We start from the raw sequence: 16,797 nt of genomic DNA, 5'->3' as shown, positions 1-16,797 counted from the left end.
ACATATCACACTTGAGTCGATTTTTTATTATTATATATTTATAAATATTTAGTTATTTATTTAATAACCGAAAAAAAAAATTGTGAATTTTAATGAGATTAGGCTTAATAATAATCTAATTTTATTAAACCGGTTGGGTTGCAGGCTAATTGATAATCGGTTTCAGTCGGTTTACATTATTTTTTAAACCGAGTAAACCGAACCAGTTGTAATCGTTTCAATCCCGCCATAGATATCACGGCTGAGTTTTATGACTCATGGCGGAGTATCTCAGATTCTTGCATATGACCAGAGCAGTGGTTTCATTCAAACGATGTCTTCCAGAGAAATTTTCATACCGAAGAGTTCCAATGTTTTCTTATTTCACGGATTTTGTGACTCAACTGAACTCAGCTAGCACGACCAACTTTTCGTTTGTTTTCAAGGAATGTGCCAAGCAAGGAGCATTAGAGCTGGGAAAGCAAGCTCATGCTCATATGATCTTATCTGGGTTTCGTCCGAGTACGTTCGTGCTGAACTGTTTGCTTCAAGTTTACACAAATTCTCGAGATTTCGTGTCTGCTTCTATGGTGTTCGACAAAATGCCGCTGAGAGATGTTGTTTCTTGGAACAAAATGATCAATGGTTACGCCAAGAGTAATGACATGGATAAAGCGAGTTCGTTCTTCGATATGATGCCTGTGAGAGATGTTGTGTCGTGGAACTCAATGCTTTCTGGGTATCTACAGAACGGTGAGAGTTTGAAATCTATTGAGATTTTCCTTGACATGGGGAGGGCAGGTATTGAGTTTGATGGTAGAACTTTTGCAATCATACTTAAAGTGTGTTCCTTTTTAGAAGAAACCAGTTTAGGAATGCAGATTCATGGGGTTATTGTTCAAGTGGGTTGTGATACTGATGTGGTTGCTGCAAGTGCTTTGTTGGATATGTATGCAAAAGGTAAGAGATTTTACGAGTCTCTTAGAGTGTTTCAAGGTATTCCGGATAAGAACTCTGTCTCTTGGAGTGCTATAATCGCTGGCTGTGTTCAGAATAACTTGTTGTCCCTTGCTTTGAAGTTTTTTAAGGAGATGCAAAAGGTAAATGCTGGAGTGAGCCAGTCAATTTACGCTAGCGTCTTGAGGTCATGTGCTGCGTTATCCGAATTGAGATTAGGTGGTCAGTTACATGCTCATGCCTTAAAGTCAGATTTTGCAACAGATGGTATAGTGAGGACGGCAACGTTGGATATGTACGCAAAGTGTGATAATATGCAAGATGCTCAAATTTTGTTTGACAAGTCAGAAAATCTTAATGGACAATCTTATAACGCAATGATTACTGGTTATTCGCAGGAAGAACATGGTTTCAAAGCTCTATGGTTGTTTCACCTTCTCATGTCGTCGGGTCTTGGTTTCGACGAAATAAGTTTATCAGGAGTGTTCAGGGCTTGTGCCTTGGTGAAAGGTCTTTCAGAAGGGCTTCAGCTTTACGGTTTGGCGATAAAAAGCAACTTATCGGTAGATGTTTGTGTTGCAAATGCTGCTATTGACATGTATGGTAAATGTCAAGCTCTGTCTGAGGCCTTTCGTGTATTTGATGAGATGAGAAGAAGAGATGCTGTGTCTTGGAATGCGATCATAGCAGCACATGAACAGAACGGAAAAGGATGTGAAACAATTTCTCTTTTTGTCTCAATGCTCCGTTCTAGGATTGAACCTGATGAGTTTACCTATGGAAGCGTATTGAAAGCTTGTGCTGGTGGTTCTTTGGGTTACGGTATGGAGATTCATTCCAGCATTGTCAAATCAGGAATGACTTCTAATTCCTCTGTTGGATGCTCTCTGATTGATATGTATTCAAAGTGTGGAATGATAGAAGAAGCGGAGAAGATACATAGTCGATTGTATTTAGGAGCCGATGTCTCCGAAGAGCTTGAAAACATGCACAATAAGAGGCAGCAGGAAATGTGTGTTTCATGGAATTCAATCATTTCCGGATATGTTTTGAAGGAACAAAGCGAGGATGCTCAGATGCTTTTTACCCGGAAGATGGAGATGGGTATAACTCCTGACAAATTTACTTATGCAACTGTTCTTGATACCTGTGCGAATCTAGCTTCCACTGGATTAGGTAAACAGATTCATGCTCATGTCATCAAGAAAGAATTGCAATCTGATGTGTATATCTGCAGCGCCCTCGTTGACATGTACTCGAAATGTGGAGATCTTCATGATTCAAGATTGATGTTTGAGAAGGCACGGAGAAGAGATTTCGTGACCTGGAACGCCATGATTTGCGGATATGCACATCATGGGAAAGGAGAGGAAGCCATACAACTGTTTGAGAGAATGATTAGTAGAAAACATAAAACCGAATCATGTAACTTTCATATCGATACTCCGAGCTTGTGCTCATATGGGTCTAATTGACAAAGGACTAGAGTACTTCTACATGATGAAGAGAGATTATTGCTTGGATCCTCAGCTACCTCATTACTTGAACATGGTAGATATCTTAGGAAAATCCGGAAAAGTCAGGAAAGCATATTAGAGCTTATTCGAGAGATGCCATTCGAAGCAGACGATGTTATATGGGGAACCCTGTTAGGAGTCTGCACGATACATAGAAAAAGTGTAGAGATTGCAGAAGACTCTGTTGAGATTGGATCCACAAGATTCTTCAGCTTATACTTTTTTTATCAAATGTATACGCAGATGCAGGAATGTGGAAAAAGGTTTCTCAGGTTTCAGATTTGAGAAGAAGTATGAGAGGCTTTAAACTTAAGAAGGAGCCTGGTTGCAGTTGGGTTGAACTCAAAGATGAGCTTCTATGTGTTTCTCGTTGGAGATAAGGCTCATCCTAGATGGGAAGAGATATAAGACGAGCTTGGTTTGGTTTATAGTGAAATGAAACCGTCTGCTGATTCTTCTTTGGAACCGTTTGGTTGAAAGAGAAGAACAGAACCAGTGGTGCTACTAGTAAATGATGTGTTCAATGTAAAGTTGTGTAATGTTGTTCCAAATAACTATGATATAAGAGGTTTCAATAAATTACTTTAATAGAAAAACAAATTTGGACAGGTTGATATTTTGACTCGCACTCTACATATTCGAAAATACAATTTAATACAAAAACAAATTTACTTTATACCATCCGAGTTTGTTTTCTTTCTTTCTCGTGGCCAAAAAAAGGCCATTTAATCATTATAAAAACATAGTGATATTTTTATTACTATTTCTTTTTTTACCTACGTCTCAAAAGGAAGATAAAATAAATAACGATAATGATAACTACAACCAAACGAAAAAACAGAAAGTCATTATACAGATTGTGACAAAAGGTCCACGAGATTACAACAAATATTAAACTACCAAACTAATAAATGAAACCATAATATTTTCTTGTTTGTGCAACGACAAATGAAACCATAATATTTAACTATAAATACTAGGTCCCGTCGTACCACCACGACCATATCATACCTGGGAAAAAAAAACACGTATTCAGTAAAATATTCAAATTTTAAAACTTCAAAAAAAAAATTGATGAAAGAAATACTAAAATCTTAAACGATACTTACCTGCATGTGGATGAACTCAGTCACTAAATCGCTTCGCACTTACGCCGAATGTAGACTCGCCCGTTCACTGAATATCCCGAAGAGTCTTGACACTCCCAACAAGGGACACCATCAATAATGACAGGCCCAAGAAGTAGTAAAAAGTGACCGTATTCCATCATGTTAGCATAAGCAAGCTCATCATCGGATGGATCGTAAACCGTACCCTGTAAACATTGACATTAGTTAATTATTTAACCAATAATTTCATTTAAATTTAAAAATGTCTCTAACAAAACTTTCAAACAAAAAAAACTTACCATTGTTGCACAAGTCTCGAAGCTACCACAGCTAGGAATCCTAATAGTCACAGGAGTAATTTTGGCACGCTCTTCAAGTAGATGTTCAAATAAATCACTACCAAACTCTTCATACTCGTGTTGATACCAGGCCAAGTAGTGGGGATCCATCTCCGCAAGATAAAATCGTTTCACACGGGGATGCTAATAAAAAAAAATAAAAAAAAAATTGTGAGTGACCTGTAAATAATATTCAAACACAGAGACATGACAAGATAGCTATTTGAAATTAAAATAATTACCTGTGGAGTTCGTCCAGGGGTATCAAGCGCAAAAGTTAGAGGGCACACTGTGTCGAGTACAGTGCCTAGCCTAGTAAGGGTATCTATGGCGTATGAACTACCATGGATGGTACCATGGTATTCCCTGTAACCTCTCGGAAGGATATTTATGAATTCTTGAATAGACAGATGTTGATCTACGGGCAGATTCAGATTTGGTTGTAACCTCACAGTAGCTTCCATTTGATGGATGTAGGAGACAGCCCAGCACGTGTCACCCAATTGGATGACGACTGGAGGAAGGATATGAGGGGCAGTATCCCTCCAAGTATCCATGGAGTCAATCAAGTCCTTATAACCAAAAAAAAACACAAACCCACCACATTACAAGAGATCCAATCTAACATAAATAGAAATTCTAGAAACGAATAAATAAAAAAAGCTTACCGTGAAGGAGAACCGGCCAGAACAACTGCGAGAACAAAACCTAAAAAACAAAAATCAAATCTGATTCCATCAGACATGGAAACCCACAAATTCTCGAAATGACGCCAGAAATACAAAACCCTAAAACACAAAATCAGATACGGTGCAGAGTACAAATTCTCAAAAAAAAACTAGAAAGAAAAAAAAAAAAATCAAATCTGATTCCATCAGACATGGAAACCCACAAATTCTCGAAATGACGCCAGAAATACAAAACCCTAAAACACAAAATCAGATACGGTGCAGAGTACAAATTCTCAAAAAAAAACTAGAAAGAAAAAAAAAAAAATCAAATCTGATTCCATCAGACATGGAAACCCACAAATTCTCGAAATGACGCCAGAAATACAAAACCCTAAAACACAAAATCAGATACGGTGCAGAGTACAAATTCTCAAAAAAAAACTAGAAAGAAAAAAAAAAAAATCAAATCTGATTCCATCAGACATGGAAACCCACAAATTCTCGAAATGACGCCAGAAATACAAAACCCTAAAACACAAAATCAGATACGGTCCAGAGTACAAATTCTCAAAAAAAAAACTAGAAAGAAAAAAAAAAATCAAATCTGATTCCATCAGACATGGAAACCAACAAATTCTCGAAATGACGCCAGAAATAGAAACTAAGAGCAAAACCCTAAAACACAAAATCAATCAGATACAGTACAGAGTACAAATGGAAGCTTACCAACGGAAGGCTAAAGAGAGCAACAAAACCTAAAGCTAAATCCAATGCGACCTCCCTTTTTAAGGGAACGAAATTTGGTTGGGCCTGCGGAAAACGGGCCTGTATGAGTAGTAGTAACAAATTGGGTCATTCCTCCTATTTTGGATCCCTGGACCAGGCCTAAATGGATAACTGGACGAGGCCTAAATGTCTCCAATGGACCTATAACTTGTTGGGCAGGTTGCTGTGATTGTGATTGCTACGGCGGAATTGGCGGCGGCGACGACGACGGCGGCGGTGAAAGAGGAGTCGAGATACCTCAAGACTGGCCACCAGCAGATATTGGCCACCGTGAGCCATGTTTTGAGAGGAAGAAATTGAAAGTTTATGCTCTAAGTAAGTTAGATTAACTGAAGAGAAGATGGCTTATGATGAGAAAAATCAAACCAAAAAGGAGAAAAAGAAAAGACTAAGCCTTCGAACGAAAATTATAGAACAGATCTAGAAAAAAATGAAGTTTAAACAACCAAAGTAGAAAGAATGAAGTTTAAACGAGACGAGGCTTTTCTTATAAAAGAAGAGCCTGAGGTAAGATTAGGTCTGAGGTACTACTCCCTAGATTTTCACGCCGCTGTCGAATCTTACCCGAAACGTCTCTTTTTATTATTATTATATTATATTATTTATTTGCGATAAAAGATAAGGTCAACAATAACTTGCTGATAAAGAGGAGATAAAAATCCGAATTTTACTGCCTTATCAAGAAACGTTTGTTTTGACAAAAAGAAAAATAAAAAACCGTTTGTATTTACTATTTCATTAAAGATTAGTTCACTAATAGCAGCTTTGTATAAGTTACCCGGATTTCACGCATAGATTCATGCAAAACAATTACAAAACCAGAAAAATCTAGTTTACTGCACCGTGCTGCCGACAACTAAATGCAACTGGGACGGCACACGTGAATCGACGACATCCACATGGGTCGCACTCACCACCTAATGTTTCTTTATGATATACTAGTATCTTTTTTTTTTCTTTTCTTTTTTTCCTTTTTAAGAATTATCAAATTATAGCAGAAATCATAAATATATTTTGACAATTTTATTTTGATAATTTTTCAAAAATACCATACAATTTTTTTTCAAAAATATTAGAAACACAACAGTTGATTTTTTTTTAAGTATAATTTTTGGAGGGGGGAGGGATGTAGGTATTGATTGGTAAACCTACGCAAAGTATCCGCTTTGATTTTTTACCAATCACAAAAACTTTACCAAAAACTTTATTAAAAGCTTTACTCTCAGCTTTCACGTACAGTACAGCTTTGGCTACGTTACCAATCAGACCCGTAGTGTTTAAAATGTTTAAAATTTTAGTTTTGTAGTATTTTTACTAAAATTTTAGTTTTAGTTTTATCCGAATTGAGTTTTTATTTTTAGACTTCAGTCCTTCTTGCGGTTAATTAATGGATTTGAATACATAATGGCCCACTGGGCTCAATTACATTATTTTGTCGATTGGTAGCTTAGCTAATTAAGAAGATTCAACAAAACATTATTAATGAAAAGATTTTTTTTGGGAAGGTAAAAAAATTTGGTTGACTGCAATTGTAGATAGAGAAAAAAAAGTTTGGTAATTAATCAAAATATATTTTGAAAATTTGATTATTATGATTACAGTTGCAAAGAAATTGGCTCACATCTTCATCATTACTCCCTCTGTTTCATATTAAGTGTCATTTTGTGACTTTTCACACATATTAAGAAAATTATTAAATTTTTTATTTTACCCTTTATAATATATCATTTATTTTTTTCTATCGGTCAATACATTAAATTGTTAGGGATAAATTTGGAAAATTTACCAAACATTTACATTGGAAATACAAAATAATACTTATTTTGTAACAATTTTTTTAGACTAAAATGACAATTAATATGAAACAGAGGGAGTATCTTTTTGACATATTTTATCATAGCCATCAATTACCACAAAATTTCTATTTCGCATTGCTAAAAAAAAACTTTGGTTTATGATTTGATGACAGAAACAAACAAATCATCTTAAAGGATCGATATTTTTTTGGCTAATAATAAGTCTTTATAATTCCCCACTATTTATGATGATGATAATTCAATAAATCGGTAATTATCTTCTACTACTACTAGTATATTTGGTTTTTAGATAGCTTTAGTCGTTCTAGTTCGCTTTTTTTGGGGAGGAGTGTGGAGTCTTGAGACCTCGCCAACTTCTATAATTCATTTTACGTTACTACTTACTACTAGTGTTAGTTCATCTGAGATGATCAACATCATTGTCTCTCTCTCTCTTTCTCTTCTTCATCTTTACGCAAAAAAATGGAAACAACTTTGACTTTTTTCAGCTTCAAAACAAGATTCGGACAGTTTTAGTAGTGTTTTGTCTCAATTCTCTCATAGTTCCTTCATCCGCCTCTAATGTAAATTACATCTCATTGCATTATTGATCCCAGCAGCAACAAGCCCAGCGATAACGGAGACTGTGTCTGTGACTATGGCTTCTTCTAAGATCAAGTAAGCGTTTTTCTTATTCCTAAGTTTCAATAATCACGTCGGTGGAAATATTCCGTCGATTAGAATTCCGATCTGGTTTTATTTTCTTTGTTCGTTTCTCTCTACTTCTTTCAAAATCTTATTATTAAATACAATGGGCATGTCGTGTTCTTATTCAAGTGTTGTCTTCTTCTTCTGTTAAGTTCTTGTTTCAGGTGATACATATGTCTTTTAGCTGCAACACATTAGTGAATTTTTTATGCTTGTGTAGTTAAAAGCAAATATGTCTGTGACTGTGACTGTGACTGTTTGTAGAAGTTCATATTAGAGAATCACCCACTCTGGAAATTGTTATATGTATTGATTTTGATGGACTTTATCAATGTTATCTTTGTTGGCTCCTGGAATTTTTTTTTTTCATGTAATCAATTTCTCATGTGTCTTCTTTTGCTTTTGCTTGATGAGACTTTGTTGTTTTTGTGAAGCAGGACTGGTTTATCTGAAACTCCTTTGGGAAAATCATCTCTGCGAGTAGGTAAACTGACTCGGTTGGTGACTAAATCTGAGTCTAACTCTCCTTCACCTACTCAACAGTCACGGCATTCCCTCGAGCGCTCTTCTTCTAACTCAAAGCCTTCTTCTACTGAAAAGAGGTCGCCCAAAGTTCTAACCCCACTAGAAGTATGCATCCCAGTACTTGTATCTTTTTCGTTATCTTGAATTGAGGAAGCACTTGTTTTGTTGCTGTTAAGTTGTGTTTGTGTTGCCACACTACGCTGCAACTGTTGATGATATTTCTTGTTGTTGTCAGAAAACTCAAACACGGGCTGTGAAAGGATCAGAATCACAACCTCGTTCAGTTCAAATCAAGGAAGATTTGAGGAAAGCAAATGAGCTGATAGCATCACTCGGCTGAAGAGGCGTCCGGGAAACTAGATGAGGCTTTTAAAACTGCTCAAGAGAAGTTTGAAATTGAGAAATTTGAGGCTGTTGAGGCGGGTATAGAGGCGGTTCAGAGAAAAGAAGAGGAATGGAAGAAAGAACTCGAAAACGTCAAGAGCCAGCATGCTTCGGATTCAGCTGCTCTAGGCCAATCAAGAATTGGCTGCTGCTAATGATGCCAAGAGTAAGGTTTTGAGTCAAGCAGATGATGCTACTAAGATAGCTGCAATTCATGCAGAGAAAGTTGAAATCTTGTCATCAGAGTTGATAAGATTTTAGGCTTTGCTTGATTCAACCCGAGAGAAGGAAACCATATCCAAGAATGAGATTGCTTCAAAATTAGGAGCGGAAATAGTGGTTCTAGAAAGAGAGCTTGAGAAAGCGAGAAGTTTTGAAGCAAAGGTCAAGGAACTTGAGATGACCATTGAGCAGCTTAATGTTGATTTAGAAGCTGCTAAGATAGCAGAAACTTATGCGCATGGCTCTGCTGATGAGTGGCAAAACAAAGCGAAAGAATTGGAGAAACGGTTGGAAGAAGCTAACATGCTGGAGAGATCTGCCTCGGTATCTCTGGTATCTGTGACAAAGCAGCTGGAAGGAAGCAATAGTAGATTGCACGATATGGAATCTGAGATTACTGATCTTAAGGAGAAAATTGAGTTATTGGAGATGACTGTTGCTAGACAAAAGGTTGATCTTGAGAAATCTGAGCAGGGGCTAGTTATTGCAGAAGAAGAATTATCTAAGATTGAGAAAGAAGCAGAGAAACTGAAGAATGAGCTTTAAATGCTACTTCAAGTGTTCAAAGGCTCGTTTGATCTAAAGCCAGCCGCCAAGCCAGAGTCGAGAGGCTTCCCCGTACAAGTACGTGTTATTTCTGTAGCCTAAAGTTCTGAAGCATGATCCGTTAATGATGATTAAGTTTAAGAATTTGAACTTCTCACAACTAGTTTCACTGGCTTAGGTAATTAATTAGGTTCTTAGCTGCGATTAGGTCATGTGACAGTTCAATTCGACTTTTTGTTGGCTAGTTTAATTATGTTACTTTCATTGTGAGCATATATATAAACATTTAAAGCTATCATCTACGAATCTCGAGATCCTTTCTCATTGTCAATGTAAATGTGGAATTGTATATAGGTAAGCTAATCACGGAAGATATAACTAATGAGTAGTTGTGTTTTCAAAGTGATGGCGGAAAATTGTGAGTTTCTTACGGTTTTGTGTGTATATCTTTATAGCAGGTGATAACAGGAAATCTCTCTCCTGAACATGGGTTATCAATACTCAAACGACTATGCGAGGAGGGTTAATGTAAGTCCTGTCTCTTAGAGTCTTGGAGTTCATGCATTCTTGATCCAAGCAAGAATGAAGCTAGCGGTTGTGTTTGGTTTATCATTGAGTAACGCTCTCGTGTTCTTAAGGAACCTGCATTTTGACAAGCAGTAGTAGAATTAGGATGTATGGGTTTCTTCTGATTGTAATATTTTTGTTCTCAAATTATAGTTTTACTTTCTAATATCAAAATTATGTGTTTGCCACAATGTGCACTTGAGAAGACAAATGAGTCCGTCCTAATACTTTTCTTTCCTTTGTTTCATGCTTTTCTTCTAATTCAACTATTCAAGGATCCCCAATAAAATGATTGAAACGATGGAAATTATTATTGTTTGTTGGGAATTGGGTTTGATGGAGGATCAGACAACTGCAGCTCATTTTCATTCCATGGAAGCAAATATGATCCTATCTTTAGAGATGATAGATCAGTGCACATGCGAGGAGGAGCCAATGGATATGAGATGAGTAACAAGTGCATATATAAAGGTTTGGAACGAAAAATAAAAGAGAAAGGATAAAGAAGGAATTGCCATCGATGATGTGGATATGAGCCAATGCACACCAATGAGAAAGATGAAGATGATACTGAGAGTGTGATCAAGAAGCAAACGGTAAATCTGCTGCTGAGGACTTTTTCTTCAAGCTCTAGATTATGTCCAGACGATGATGTACAAAAGATGGAACCAGGCTAATCAGTGGGAGCGAGATAATTAGTCAGATATGGTTATTCCAGATTCGAGATCAAAAGAAACTTTCTTTGCCCTCTGTGTTGGTATGGCCGAGTCGGAGTCACCATGGATCTCAGAAGTTGTGGCTGTGCCAAAGAGAATAAGATTGGTGAAATGATGAAATTCCTGCTATAAAATTTGATCTACTATCTTCTTTTGTCTCTTTTTGGCGCAAATGGGAAGAGACGAAAAATTAATTAGTTTAAGAGCTTATAAACACAAAAACACAACTGACGAAGAAGATATGATCTTAACGAAAATGCTACGTACCTAATCGATGGAACCGTATACTGCTTGGAAGAAATAAGGCAGATAATATGATTATATTTATAGAGATCATCATACAATACAATACTAATTGAGGTAAATAACGAAGGCTGGTACCATGATTATTGCTGTTAACATCCACACAAAAACAAAAGNCTAACCCCACTAGAAGTATGCATCCCAGTACTTGTATCTTTTTCGTTATCTTGAATTGAGGAAGCACTTGTTTTGTTGCTGTTAAGTTGTGTTTGTGTTGCCACACTACGCTGCAACTGTTGATGATATTTCTTGTTGTTGTCAGAAAACTCAAACACGGGCTGTGAAAGGATCAGAATCACAACCTCGTTCAGTTCAAATCAAGGAAGATTTGAGGAAAGCAAATGAGCTGATAGCATCACTCGGCTGAAGAGGCGTCCGGGAAACTAGATGAGGCTTTTAAAACTGCTCAAGAGAAGTTTGAAATTGAGAAATTTGAGGCTGTTGAGGCGGGTATAGAGGCGGTTCAGAGAAAAGAAGAGGAATGGAAGAAAGAACTCGAAAACGTCAAGAGCCAGCATGCTTCGGATTCAGCTGCTCTAGGCCAATCAAGAATTGGCTGCTGCTAATGATGCCAAGAGTAAGGTTTTGAGTCAAGCAGATGATGCTACTAAGATAGCTGCAATTCATGCAGAGAAAGTTGAAATCTTGTCATCAGAGTTGATAAGATTTTAGGCTTTGCTTGATTCAACCCGAGAGAAGGAAACCATATCCAAGAATGAGATTGCTTCAAAATTAGGAGCGGAAATAGTGGTTCTAGAAAGAGAGCTTGAGAAAGCGAGAAGTTTTGAAGCAAAGGTCAAGGAACTTGAGATGACCATTGAGCAGCTTAATGTTGATTTAGAAGCTGCTAAGATAGCAGAAACTTATGCGCATGGCTCTGCTGATGAGTGGCAAAACAAAGCGAAAGAATTGGAGAAACGGTTGGAAGAAGCTAACATGCTGGAGAGATCTGCCTCGGTATCTCTGGTATCTGTGACAAAGCAGCTGGAAGGAAGCAATAGTAGATTGCACGATATGGAATCTGAGATTACTGATCTTAAGGAGAAAATTGAGTTATTGGAGATGACTGTTGCTAGACAAAAGGTTGATCTTGAGAAATCTGAGCAGGGGCTAGTTATTGCAGAAGAAGAATTATCTAAGATTGAGAAAGAAGCAGAGAAACTGAAGAATGAGCTTTAAATGCTACTTCAAGTGTTCAAAGGCTCGTTTGATCTAAAGCCAGCCGCCAAGCCAGAGTCGAGAGGCTTCCCCGTACAAGTACGTGTTATTTCTGTAGCCTAAAGTTCTGAAGCATGATCCGTTAATGATGATTAAGTTTAAGAATTTGAACTTCTCACAACTAGTTTCACTGGCTTAGGTAATTAATTAGGTTCTTAGCTGCGATTAGGTCATGTGACAGTTCAATTCGACTTTTTGTTGGCTAGTTTAATTATGTTACTTTCATTGTGAGCATATATATAAACATTTAAAGCTATCATCTACGAATCTCGAGATCCTTTCTCATTGTCAATGTAAATGTGGAATTGTATATAGGTAAGCTAATCACGGAAGATATAACTAATGAGTAGTTGTGTTTTCAAAGTGATGGCGGAAAATTGTGAGTTTCTTACGGTTTTGTGTGTATATCTTTATAGCAGGTGATAACAGGAAATCTCTCTCCTGAACATGGGTTATCAATACTCAAACGACTATGCGAGGAGGGTTAATGTAAGTCCTGTCTCTTAGAGTCTTGGAGTTCATGCATTCTTGATCCAAGCAAGAATGAAGCTAGCGGTTGTGTTTGGTTTATCATTGAGTAACGCTCTCGTGTTCTTAAGGAACCTGCATTTTGACAAGCAGTAGTAGAATTAGGATGTATGGGTTTCTTCTGATTGTAATATTTTTGTTCTCAAATTATAGTTTTACTTTCTAATATCAAAATTATGTGTTTGCCACAATGTGCACTTGAGAAGACAAATGAGTCCGTCCTAATACTTTTCTTTCCTTTGTTTCATGCTTTTCTTCTAATTCAACTATTCAAGGATCCCCAATAAAATGATTGAAACGATGGAAATTATTATTGTTTGTTGGGAATTGGGTTTGATGGAGGATCAGACAACTGCAGCTCATTTTCATTCCATGGAAGCAAATATGATCCTATCTTTAGAGATGATAGATCAGTGCACATGCGAGGAGGAGCCAATGGATATGAGATGAGTAACAAGTGCATATATAAAGGTTTGGAACGAAAAATAAAAGAGAAAGGATAAAGAAGGAATTGCCATCGATGATGTGGATATGAGCCAATGCACACCAATGAGAAAGATGAAGATGATACTGAGAGTGTGATCAAGAAGCAAACGGTAAATCTGCTGCTGAGGACTTTTTCTTCAAGCTCTAGATTATGTCCAGACGATGATGTACAAAAGATGGAACCAGGCTAATCAGTGGGAGCGAGATAATTAGTCAGATATGGTTATTCCAGATTCGAGATCAAAAGAAACTTTCTTTGCCCTCTGTGTTGGTATGGCCGAGTCGGAGTCACCATGGATCTCAGAAGTTGTGGCTGTGCCAAAGAGAATAAGATTGGTGAAATGATGAAATTCCTGCTATAAAATTTGATCTACTATCTTCTTTTGTCTCTTTTTGGCGCAAATGGGAAGAGACGAAAAATTAATTAGTTTAAGAGCTTATAAACACAAAAACACAACTGACGAAGAAGATATGATCTTAACGAAAATGCTACGTANGGAATGGAAGAAAGAACTCGAAAACGTCAAGAGCCAGCATGCTTCGGATTCAGCTGCTCTAGGCCAATCAAGAATTGGCTGCTGCTAATGATGCCAAGAGTAAGGTTTTGAGTCAAGCAGATGATGCTACTAAGATAGCTGCAATTCATGCAGAGAAAGTTGAAATCTTGTCATCAGAGTTGATAAGATTTTAGGCTTTGCTTGATTCAACCCGAGAGAAGGAAACCATATCCAAGAATGAGATTGCTTCAAAATTAGGAGCGGAAATAGTGGTTCTAGAAAGAGAGCTTGAGAAAGCGAGAAGTTTTGAAGCAAAGGTCAAGGAACTTGAGATGACCATTGAGCAGCTTAATGTTGATTTAGAAGCTGCTAAGATAGCAGAAACTTATGCGCATGGCTCTGCTGATGAGTGGCAAAACAAAGCGAAAGAATTGGAGAAACGGTTGGAAGAAGCTAACATGCTGGAGAGATCTGCCTCGGTATCTCTGGTATCTGTGACAAAGCAGCTGGAAGGAAGCAATAGTAGATTGCACGATATGGAATCTGAGATTACTGATCTTAAGGAGAAAATTGAGTTATTGGAGATGACTGTTGCTAGACAAAAGGTTGATCTTGAGAAATCTGAGCAGGGGCTAGTTATTGCAGAAGAAGAATTATCTAAGATTGAGAAAGAAGCAGAGAAACTGAAGAATGAGCTTTAAATGCTACTTCAAGTGTTCAAAGGCTCGTTTGATCTAAAGCCAGCCGCCAAGCCAGAGTCGAGAGGCTTCCCCGTACAAGTACGTGTTATTTCTGTAGCCTAAAGTTCTGAAGCATGATCCGTTAATGATGATTAAGTTTAAGAATTTGAACTTCTCACAACTAGTTTCACTGGCTTAGGTAATTAATTAGGTTCTTAGCTGCGATTAGGTCATGTGACAGTTCAATTCGACTTTTTGTTGGCTAGTTTAATTATGTTACTTTCATTGTGAGCATATATATAAACATTTAAAGCTATCATCTACGAATCTCGAGATCCTTTCTCATTGTCAATGTAAATGTGGAATTGTATATAGGTAAGCTAATCACGGAAGATATAACTAATGAGTAGTTGTGTTTTCAAAGTGATGGCGGAAAATTGTGAGTTTCTTACGGTTTTGTGTGTATATCTTTATAGCAGGTGATAACAGGAAATCTCTCTCCTGAACATGGGTTATCAATACTCAAACGACTATGCGAGGAGGGTTAATGTAAGTCCTGTCTCTTAGAGTCTTGGAGTTCATGCATTCTTGATCCAAGCAAGAATGAAGCTAGCGGTTGTGTTTGGTTTATCATTGAGTAACGCTCTCGTGTTCTTAAGGAACCTGCATTTTGACAAGCAGTAGTAGAATTAGGATGTATGGGTTTCTTCTGATTGTAATATTTTTGTTCTCAAATTATAGTTTTACTTTCTAATATCAAAATTATGTGTTTGCCACAATGTGCACTTGAGAAGACAAATGAGTCCGTCCTAATACTTTTCTTTCCTTTGTTTCATGCTTTTCTTCTAATTCAACTATTCAAGGATCCCCAATAAAATGATTGAAACGATGGAAATTATTATTGTTTGTTGGGAATTGGGTTTGATGGAGGATCAGACAACTGCAGCTCATTTTCATTCCATGGAAGCAAATATGATCCTATCTTTAGAGATGATAGATCAGTGCACATGCGAGGAGGAGCCAATGGATATGAGATGAGTAACAAGTGCATATATAAAGGTTTGGAACGAAAAATAAAAGAGAAAGGATAAAGAAGGAATTGCCATCGATGATGTGGATATGAGCCAATGCACACCAATGAGAAAGATGAAGATGATACTGAGAGTGTGATCAAGAAGCAAACGGTAAATCTGCTGCTGAGGACTTTTTCTTCAAGCTCTAGATTATGTCCAGACGATGATGTACAAAAGATGGAACCAGGCTAATCAGTGGGAGCGAGATAATTAGTCAGATATGGTTATTCCAGATTCGAGATCAAAAGAAACTTTCTTTGCCCTCTGTGTTGGTATGGCCGAGTCGGAGTCACCATGGATCTCAGAAGTTGTGGCTGTGCCAAAGAGAATAAGATTGGTGAAATGATGAAATTCCTGCTATAAAATTTGATCTACTATCTTCTTTTGTCTCTTTTTGGCGCAAATGGGAAGAGACGAAAAATTAATTAGTTTAAGAGCTTATAAACACAAAAACACAACTGACGAAGAAGATATGATCTTAACGAAAATGCTACGTACCTAATCGATGGAACCGTATACTGCTTGGAAGAAATAAGGCAGATAATATGATTATATTTATAGAGATCATCATACAATACAATACTAATTGAGGTAAATAACGAAGGCTGGTACCATGATTATTGCTGTTAACATCCACACAAAAACAAAAGAAAACCGAAAGTGATAATTATGGAGAAAGAAAGGAGGCTGAACACTTTTATGTGTATCACGAGTTTAAAACACCAAACATAGTCTCCTCCTACTCCCATGAAAGAGAACTCTCCTCCTTGGTCTTCTGATTCCGCTTCGCAATTGGGGCGCCGAGGTTGAGGTAAACTGGGGGGCGGATCTTGTTGCTGGGATGAGAACGACCTACGAAATAAATGAATTACGTAATGAGAGGTTTTTACTTTTGTTACCAAAGAATTAGATTAAACAAAATATATAACAAAGTCATATATGTTAGTACGTACTGGATGTTGGGAAGTTTTTTTTGGCTAACAATGGCGGCAAGACACGAACAACTGTAATATTCCATCCTCCCACGTCACGTCCACTTAGTTCCAGGGCCTTTTCTACTGCGCCTTCTCCCCGAATAGAAACGAAAGCTTTCCTGTAAAAAAAAAGAAAAGAGGGCAAGTCTTTTCCATTAGTTTGTAAAAATAATGATAATAACTCTGAGACAGAAAATTATATAAGAAGCCACAAACC

At 37.2% G+C, this 16,797-nt stretch overlaps 2 protein-coding genes, 2 long non-coding RNA genes and 2 pseudogenes across 5 annotated transcripts in view; 4 read left to right on the top strand and 2 right to left on the bottom strand.

Moving 5' to 3' along the window:
* LOC104744307 lies at positions 237–3,371 on the top strand (annotated as a pseudogene).
* LOC104744308 lies at positions 3,285–5,873 on the bottom strand. 2 transcript variants are annotated; one of them, XM_010465336.2, is made up of 6 exons: positions 5,298–5,873; positions 4,569–4,628; positions 4,143–4,472; positions 3,862–4,044; positions 3,563–3,768; positions 3,285–3,464 (listed from the first exon to the last, which is right to left on the bottom strand). In XM_010465336.2, exons 3-5 carry the CDS (start codon positions 4,455–4,457, stop codon positions 3,586–3,588), a joined length of 681 nt encoding a protein of 226 aa, XP_010463638.1. In that variant the 5' UTR covers positions 4,458–4,472; positions 4,569–4,628; positions 5,298–5,873; the 3' UTR covers positions 3,285–3,464; positions 3,563–3,585. The 2 variants fall into 2 exon arrangements, with proteins under 2 accessions (XP_010463638.1, XP_010463637.1); XM_010465335.2 differs by having other exon boundaries at positions 4,569–4,608; positions 5,298–5,872.
* Positions 7,812–11,239, top strand: LOC104744306 (annotated as a pseudogene).
* LOC104744305 lies at positions 11,242–13,177 on the top strand. Its single transcript, XR_760626.2, has 3 exons — positions 11,242–11,256; positions 11,387–12,381; positions 12,762–13,177. It is a non-coding gene; the product is annotated as an uncharacterized LOC104744305 (long non-coding RNA).
* LOC104744304 lies at positions 13,860–15,428 on the top strand. Its single transcript, XR_760625.2, has 2 exons — positions 13,860–14,632; positions 15,013–15,428. It is a non-coding gene; the product is annotated as an uncharacterized LOC104744304 (long non-coding RNA).
* LOC104744303 (nucleolin 2) overlaps positions 16,139–16,797 on the bottom strand; it is a 6,654-nt gene continuing 5,995 nt past the window's right edge. The window contains exon 7 of the mRNA XM_010465333.2: positions 16,139–16,458. Within this exon, the coding sequence (XP_010463635.1) occupies positions 16,346–16,458 (113 nt within the window). The 3' untranslated portion in view covers positions 16,139–16,345. The remainder of the gene's footprint in view (positions 16,459–16,797) is intronic.

The sequence above is a fragment of the Camelina sativa genome, chromosome 15 (genome assembly GCF_000633955.1).
Source record: "Camelina sativa cultivar DH55 chromosome 15, Cs, whole genome shotgun sequence".
NCBI classification, from domain to species: Eukaryota; Viridiplantae; Streptophyta; class Magnoliopsida; order Brassicales; family Brassicaceae; genus Camelina; species Camelina sativa.
Note: the sequence above shows the minus strand (reverse complement) of the source record. Positions and strands in the feature narration are given on the sequence as shown.

Coding starts and splice junctions, on each gene's coding strand:
- LOC104744308 (XM_010465336.2), bottom strand. CDS start 4,457: ATGGATACTTGGAGGGATACTGCCCCTCATATCCTTCCTCCAGTCGTC. Junction 4,045..4,142: donor CCCCTGGACGAACTCCACAG/GTAATTATTTTA, acceptor TTTTTTTATTAG/CATCCCCGTGTGAAACGATT. Junction 3,769..3,861: donor TCGAGACTTGTGCAACAATG/GTAAGTTTTTTT, acceptor CAATGTTTACAG/GGTACGGTTTACGATCCATC.